An 8,512-nucleotide genomic window follows, 5' to 3' on the forward strand; every position below is an offset into this window, starting at 1 on the left:
TGACCATCTCTGTGATACACAAACTTGAGCTCATCGGAATCAACAGCATCTTGGCCACAAGCACCAATTCCCAAAGCATAGATTGCAACATCTCTAATTTATACACACAAAGTAAAACATCCCAAATAAATTTTAATTTCCTAATCTCCCCCACGACGTTCTCTACCATGTTTATCCATTTTACAAGAGTAGTAGATGCGAACCTTTCATTATAGGTGTATTGCGTCTGTGAGGGGAAAAGAAATTAAGAGTGAGTTCGTCTCGATCAAAGTAAATATCAGATAGGGAGAAGAAGAAATCAAACCTCGGGAAGCTTGTGAGCGAGAAGGAGATCAGGATTGAATTCAGAATCACTTGTCGCCATCTCCGATCAGGTTCAGAGCTTTGCTGACTTTTTCTCCTTTCAGTGTTTTTAGTCACTTTTATTAGACAAGTCGTTTCCTTTAAAACGACGTCGGCTTTTTTCAAATAATTGAAAAATGCAAATCCCAATGCTTTTATTACATAGGATAAGATTTTTTCTTGTCTTATCCAATGTCACATATCAAGACTATTAATTTTGATCATAAGTATTAGTACATCATTAACTATATTGGGCATTTGGTCTAGTGGTATGATTTTCGTTTTGGGTGCAAGAGGTCTCGAGTTCGATTCTCGGAATGCCCCTGTTTTTGCAGCTGGCCAGCTTGGGAAATATTTTGGAATTGTCAATTGAAGATTCCTATCATATCAGACTGTAACACTATTTGTTGTGAATAAGGAATGGTTTACGATGACACTATAGAATTCTATATATATTTGAATAAAGTTTTGCTCCACAGAAAAAGAAAGAATATAAGAATTGAGACCTCGAGCTGAGATCGTTACAAACTGATATACCCATACACTCTTTTATAATTTCATTCATTAGCAAAATGAAGAATGAATAAAACAAGAAACCGCTTCATAGAACGCGTCAGTCAGCTGGTTTGGCTGACCATGATCTCTCTCCTTCATCTCTCTATCTAACCGCATGCTTAAAGCGGTCTGGTGCGGCGACCACTTGCCCTACCGCAGAGAAGAGCGTTCCTTGGGACTGGGTATTCATCTCTGAGAGAAGTCGAGGGTGTGTAGACACGTAAATAGAACTGTTGTCCTAAGTATTGCCTAGCCCAGAACTCGGATCTTAGATTCCACATTCCTACGTTGTCGAGTGCTATCAATATAGCTGTCCATGAGCTTGGATATACCTGTAGACGAATGGTTAATCCAATGTTTCACATTTGACAAAAACATGATTACATTATGGCTTTTGTATGCAAAAAGATGTGATCTACCTGAACTGTGCAGCGAGCAACTGCATCGCGTAGATTGTACTCGTTCCTACTGTCTGGACTCCACTGCCCACCATCCATGCTGTGTATCAGAAGAACCATCTTTAGTCCAAAGCGATCAAAGATCAAGAAATGATTCAAAATCTTAAATCAGAGGATGAAACTTACCCAACGACCCAGAAAGAGTAACCATCAAGATGCCAGCTCTGGACAATATCTTCAGAGTTTTCGAAAACAATCTCCACAAAGGTTCTGTAATCAACTTGCATAACTGATGTGTCGAGGTATATTCCTCCACCAGTGGGTTGGTACTGTATGCTTCCAGTCCTGTAAACACCGTCAATCTTGAAATAGTCCGCGAGTTTCAAGGGAGTGTCTGCTGGTTTGAATGACACACTGTTCACAGCGTATCGTTGCTTCCCATCAACCTGACCAGCAGAGCTAGCAAGTCTGATCGTTCTTGTTGTGTTTATCATACCATAATGGTACGATCCTTGTGGATTCGGCCTTGGTCCACTCGCTGTAAGGTTAGTCCTATAAGACACAACAACATAACAACATCAAAACTTTACTGGCCACAACCAGCGAAAAAAAAGCTTCTTAAAGAATGTTTTTAAGGACAGTTAGTATTCAATACCTGATGGCTCGAGCCTGGTTCAAGGACCAGTCGATCTGAATGGTAGGTCCACCAGGAATAGGTCCAGAAACAGCACCAGCAGAGTTACTGTAACGGAGAACACCCGTGGTGGTAAGGACATTGGAGGTAAAACGAGAAGAGACGACCACGTAATAATCCCGTGGAGGCTGGTCAGCGGTTACAAGGACAGAGTAAGATTGGCCAACATGAACATCGAGCGAAGAGAAAGTAGTCTGAAGAGTGTGTGTCCCTTCGACTTCGACCACTTTCATCTTGTGGTTTTGAATGCGGAAGTTGAGAGAGTCTTGTAATCCCACATTGGATATTCTCAGTCTGTATGTCTTACCTGAGGAACAATAAAAAAAGAAGAAACTCACATCATCAGTAAAACTGTATGTAAATGACTTAATTCAGAAATCAAGATGAGACGAAGAGGCAAAAACCTTGTTCAACATTGAGAGTAGCACCACTTGAACGACCATTGATGAGGATACCATCTGGTAAAGGAAGCTTCTTACCATTATCTAGCTGTGCCTTCAAATCCTACACAAACGAAATCGTTGAAGTCGGTTAAGGAGTTAGTTACTCTGCTTTAAGCTACTCTGTTTCACTCTGTTTTAAGGTTTTGCATCTTATTTGTAAACACTTTTTAAGTTCATTAAGAAATTCAGATAACAGAGTTATGATAATTACCGTGTGGTTTGATTTGTACCAGTCACCGATGAGGACGGTGGTATCTCCGGCGGGATCAGGGAAAGGGACGGGGATCCTAGGACGACTGAGGATACGAATGCCGCCAAATCCACCGGCGGCTTTGTGGAAAGCGAGAGAAGGGAAGTAGTAGAAACTACCGATCTGATCCTTCATCTGAAGCACGTAAGTATAGTTCTGACCCGGTGGGATTGGGCATGTTGTTCCGTACACTCCATCCACGAACGAGTTCCTCCTCTGCTGAACTCCGTTCCTGCGTTTTTTTCAGAAAAATAATATATTTATAATTAACCCCGAAACTATCGTGCATTCATAATCTCGCCGCTGCAAATGCTATAGAAATCAATTTTATCCCCAAAACTAATATAAATGTAAATCTTTCCCCTAAAAAGGGTCATGTGCATTGATATAGGTTTTCACTGAATTTCTCAGAATAAAAATAAATAAATAAGAAAAAAATAATAATATTTTAATAAAAAGTAAGGAGAATGATTCTCAAGGTTTTTCATTTTGGAAACTTGAGAAACTCATAAAATCCATTACTCTCATGTGACACATATCACTTTCTAAGTTGTTATAATTTGTTATAATAAATTAATTCCACAAAAAATTTAAAATCTTAATTAAACAGTCTATTTGTTATTATTTGTTATTTTTTTATTTTTTATAAATCATAAAATAAAACTAGCTATTTAACAAGTTTCATTTTGCATAATATTATGTAGTTCATATTATTTTAAAGTAATATTAGTTGATATTATATAAAATATAACTAATTAATAAAATTAAATATATTTAATAAATAATTTAGTTTGTTTATAAAATATTAATAATGTTAAGATAAAATACAAAATAACAAAATAAATATTCAAATAAAATTATCTTAAAATATTATGTTATATTAAAAATAATAATATTGTAAAAATGAGAAACTCATTGGATTTCTCACACCAATGGACATACAAAATTAATCAAAAGTTCTCAAATTTCTAAACACTAAAAAACTAATATTATATTAGTGAGAGATTCATTTGAATCTCTACCAATACAGATGCTAATAATTTGGTAAGGTGGACCCATTTTCGCACATGTAAAAAAGTTTAAATTTTGTGAAGTCAGTAGTCACTGTTCATATTAAATAGCCATGCATGACCGAAAACAAAATTATAAAAACTATATAATTGAATTAAACCAGTAATCACCCAACTAATCACGTCTGTCGTGTTGTGTGTAAATAGTTGTTACGTGGACCAAATCCGACATAAGGTGTGGCCAAAACCAAATCTTAAGTACTTAGGTGTTTTTTTAAAATTTAAAGCACGTTTTATTATTACATCACTATTCAAGAAAGAAAGAAAGAAAAAAATACTATTCACGAGAAGAGAAAAATAACTACTACGCCTAGCCAGTAGCCACTATCTATCGACAACGACATAATTCAATACTAGTAATGCAAATATCTAAATATTGAAATTAAACTAAGACAAAAATTGTATTGTTATATAGTATGAGATTTGAAAAACTGTGATTTCAGATATTAGGATAGTTATAATTACCATGAGAGGAGGAAAGGTTCGTCGAGGCTATTGTAGACGTTAATGATGATATTGTCATTAGTGACGGAGTGAATGTCCGGTCCCGGAAACTGCCCGTTGATCAAAATACCCTAAACCGCAAAAATGAAAACGAGAGATCCAAAGATTTGAAAAAAAACTGGATCTATAAACTAAACCAAACAGAACAGTGAAACTAATGCAACTGATAGAAGTTATTATTATTACCTGTTGACGAACACCGAGTGGGTAGATATCGCCGTAAGTAATGTTCCACTCATAGAATCTGTACGGGTCCTCCGCCGTGACGGCGAAGAGAAGCGAGAGTCCAATGAATAATGCGGCGGCGAATGAGGCATTGGCCGCCATTTTCTTTGTATAGAAGAAAGGTATTTTTGGCGTGATGTTTCTCTCTCTCTTTACATTCAGATTTGAATGTTGTAGAGTTGTGTAGAGAAGAGTCGGCACGTATTATAAGAAAAGAGTTTTTACAGCAGGCAGAGAGAGAGAGAGAGAGAGAGGAAACGAATATAAAGAGAGAAGGAAACAAAGGTCAGTGTCGGTGGCTGGACCCACGAGCGTCTCTGTGTTCACTTTGGAAATCTGTATTTGTCTCCCCCGGCCACAATCCACATGGCTAAGCAAGCCAACTTGGTTCCCAATTCTTTCATTTTTAATATGTAATATAGATATTAGACTAATTAAATCTTTTAAATAATTATTAGTTTCTAAAAAAATATATATATTTAATCTCTCACTAATTTTTTTTGGAAATTAAGAATTATTTCAAAGATTTTATTAGTCTAATACTTATATAATATTCTTTTGGAAACTAATAATAAAATCTTTGAAATAATTATTAAGATGCAAATTACTAACTATTTTTTTTTAATTGTAAACCAATCAGAATTTAAAAATTAAGATTTTTTATCTATGTATACAATATAATTATTTTAATAACTATATTTGAAAGCTTTTGTTGAAATTTTAAATTATGATTATTCTCTTATTTTTCTTTTATTTTATTTACAAATTGTTTTAAATTATCATATAATAGATATGATTAAGAAATATGTAGATTTACCAAACAATTGCAATATTTTCAACTCTTAGGGGTTATTATTGGAGATGTGATTTCTAAATCCATATAGAATTATAATTAATGGAAATCAAAACATATGGATTTTAAAATAATATGTTTTATCCTTAGATTTGAATCCTTCTATTTTACACTTTCAAATCCATTCAAATCTAAAAGATTATGTGGATTTTAAAATCCAAAAATAAATCATTAAATGAATAATATGAGATTTTAACAAGTATTTGTAAATCATATAATCAATAACACATAACTTTGATAAATATTTTAAAATCAATGATTGAATAACACATTATTTTTGTTTAGATTTCCGAATCTATTAAAATCATAGAACCAATAACTCCATCTTAACCAAAATAACTTTTTAAAAAAATATAATAATAATTTTTATTATAATTTTATAATAATAAGATATATTATAATTTCAGAAAAAATTGTTTACAATACCACCGAGATATTTCCTAGTTACTTTATTAAATTAGAAACAAAATATTATTTGTGGTAAAGTAAATAAGGAAATTATATATTTGATTATTGTAATTTGGATTTTTGTACTTTTTAAAATCGTTGGTGTTGTTAATTGACCGCCGACTGTTTTGGAAGGGAAAATATCTGTAGTAAGATTTATTTTGTTTGCCTTGTAATAAGATTTCACTCTAATAAACTGTGGGCATCTTCAATTCAGTAGAGATTATTTCTATGGACTACTGGTGAAAAACAATTAACGGTTTGTAATTTTTATATACAGTAGTTGAGGCTGAGTCTTTCACGACATGTATTGTTTGAGTCAAAACGTCACGTACATGTGCATTAAAGAACCAAAGATAAGAAGAAAGGTCTTTCCAATTATTGAACTGGAGACAGGAATACATATATCCTAGTGTGATTATTATCTATTGAATTACTAGTAAAACTATAGTCGGACCACCTACTCCAATAGATTCAATAGTTGACGTATACAATAGTGTAAAAAAAACTTCGAAACGAAGATAACACACAAAAAAGGTAATTTATATGCCTTTTTTTTTTAACGAGTAATTTATATGCCTTTATAACTAATTCGAATAAGGAATAATATTATTGTATCCTTTTTTAGGTTATTATTGTATGTCCTTTGAATAAAGTTTGCTAGAAGATGAAGAAGGGACCCCTTTCTGATTGTAAGATCAAAATTCGTTTGGAAGCTCAATTCAATTTTCTTTGGCTTTTTCGAATGGTTCTCCTTCTGTAACTTCAATTTCTAGGCAGAGGCTTTAACTTCAGTAATAATTCTCAATTCTTGGATTTTCATGAAATTTCTCACACATATGGCAATAACATAGGAAAATATGGTGCATGGATCCAAAAAGTAGTTACTAGAGAGGAAAACCTTACTTGTACTTATCAAAAAGGAAAACATTAGCCTGACATGCGTTTACAATTCCGGATTTATCGCCTCTCACTACTCTCATACTTTGTTGTGAGTCATTAGCAGCACCTTTAATAAAAGGGACTAACTACTTTATCCAAAAATTAAGGTAAAGTGATTAAACATTTAATTACTAATGCTACAAAAAGATTGTAATTGGGTGAGGAAGCGACGCGTCAGAGCAATTTGAAATTGGCGTAGGGGTCCCATGGCATGTTAAATTATGGAATAAAGTTTGATCTAGATAGGTCTGTATAAATGAACAACACTTCCAAAAAAGTTCACCAATAATAGTATAATACCAAAAACTAAAAAAAAAAAAAAAAAGATCAAGAATAAATAAAAATACTAAAAAGATACAAAACGCGTACGGTGACTGTAAATGTAATAACGACACATGGATTAAGTGTTCTATGTGTGGACAACAACATTCGAATCCATTGTACATTCATCGGATAATAGGCTCCGTAGAATTTAGAACATTGTTTCGATTTGTACTTATTTTAAGTTGTTGCGTAGTGTCGTTGAAACTTGAACAAGAGTTGTATTTTGTAAAACGCATTTTACACAGTACAATTTGCTTCACACCACAGTTATTAAGTTGCAGAATAAGTTGGTTATGAAAAACTTAGAAGAAAGACTAGTCTTAGACTTCGATTGTCCTCGTTGGTTTTGTTTCTTAAATCTTTTTTTAATAATATAAAGGAAGGTATCAAGTAAGAAACGTTTCCAACATTCTTTATATTAGAAACGTCCCTTTCATTTGTTGAAGAATGTTGCTTATTTTATTATTATTTTGGTCTAAAAAAATTCTAAGAAACCCCTTACAAACACCAATTAGGATAGTCTTAGTTTCAGGGCATAGAAGTTTCAATTTCAAATATTGAATTATTACTCATGATAACCAGGTTGACTTGAAAATGAGTTAGGTTGCTCAGCTAGTGGTTGAGGTCATTGATGGCGTAATAGTGCTGGTTCAAGAATCACTATCCAGGAGTCAAGGACCACTATTAATCAGAGAACCAGCTGCAAAAACTTATGTGTCATTGAGGCAAAACCAAAATTTGTCAGATGTTGTACAACAATGGGTTTAAGTATAACAGTGTTTCTTTACACAACCGGTCTGGGTATTGTTACAACCTCATTAGCTTCGTCTTTTTTTCTCTTAATTTAGAAATCTAGAGATCCACATTGTTTGCTCTCTATAGATTTTGCAGTAGATCCAGCCTCTGTGTGTTTATTATCACCGTTTCCGTTTCCTCTTGGTCTTCCAATGCCCATCTTAGGCAAACCACGGTTCAATCCTTCCAACAACACACAAGCTTTGCACCATTTCTGCATCATTGTATAAGATAATTCATTCAAAAAGTAAAAACAAGCACATTTTATCATCTCCAGTGCACATCATATTAGTTCTAATGTAAAATATGACTTGCTGTATAAGAGAGAGAGCAGTCATTGTTTTGCAAAGTCTCACCTGGCTAGAAATATACCCGCATCGCTCACATGTCCCTTGCTCAGGCATTTTCGTGGTTGTCGCAATTCTGAAATCTTCACCGGATTTAATGATATCCAGAATGGCTCTTGGCCTGAAATTTATATAACATAAGTTGGATATTTACTACATTGTTTGGTTATGACAAATATAACCAGTAAAAGTTGAACAAGAACCTTAGTCTTTCCAAGTCTTTGATGAACTCACGTGCAAACCCACGATAAGCATTAGGAGAGTATATGCCTGCAATCACAATAAAAATGAATCAACTCCAATATATTTGACCGATAATGCAT

General features: G+C 33.6%; 2 protein-coding genes and 1 pseudogene across 2 annotated transcripts in view; all 3 read right to left on the bottom strand.

The window, feature by feature from the left end:
- The window catches only part of LOC104702371, a 2,949-nt pseudogene extending 2,499 nt beyond the window's left edge, over positions 1–450 (bottom strand).
- On the bottom strand, positions 780–4,725 carry LOC104702372 (L-ascorbate oxidase homolog). The gene is made up of 8 exons (XM_010418225.2): positions 4,443–4,725; positions 4,218–4,327; positions 2,644–2,914; positions 2,394–2,493; positions 1,951–2,296; positions 1,482–1,847; positions 1,317–1,395; positions 780–1,229 (listed from the first exon to the last, which is right to left on the bottom strand). Exons 1-8 carry the CDS (start codon positions 4,581–4,583, stop codon positions 1,017–1,019), a joined length of 1,626 nt encoding a protein of 541 aa, XP_010416527.1. The 5' UTR covers positions 4,584–4,725; the 3' UTR covers positions 780–1,016.
- Positions 7,749–8,512, bottom strand: part of LOC104702373 (cytoplasmic tRNA 2-thiolation protein 1-like) — a 5,355-nt gene continuing 4,591 nt past the window's right edge. The window contains exons 8-9 of the mRNA XM_019227852.1: positions 8,199–8,310; positions 7,749–8,056 (exon numbers count right to left, since the gene is read on the bottom strand). Coding sequence (XP_019083397.1) covers positions 7,892–8,056; positions 8,199–8,310 — 277 coding nt within the window. The 3' untranslated portion in view covers positions 7,749–7,891. The remainder of the gene's footprint in view (positions 8,057–8,198; positions 8,311–8,512) is intronic.

The sequence above is a fragment of the Camelina sativa genome, chromosome 7 (genome assembly GCF_000633955.1).
Source record: "Camelina sativa cultivar DH55 chromosome 7, Cs, whole genome shotgun sequence".
Lineage (NCBI taxonomy): Eukaryota > Viridiplantae > Streptophyta > Magnoliopsida > Brassicales > Brassicaceae > Camelina > Camelina sativa.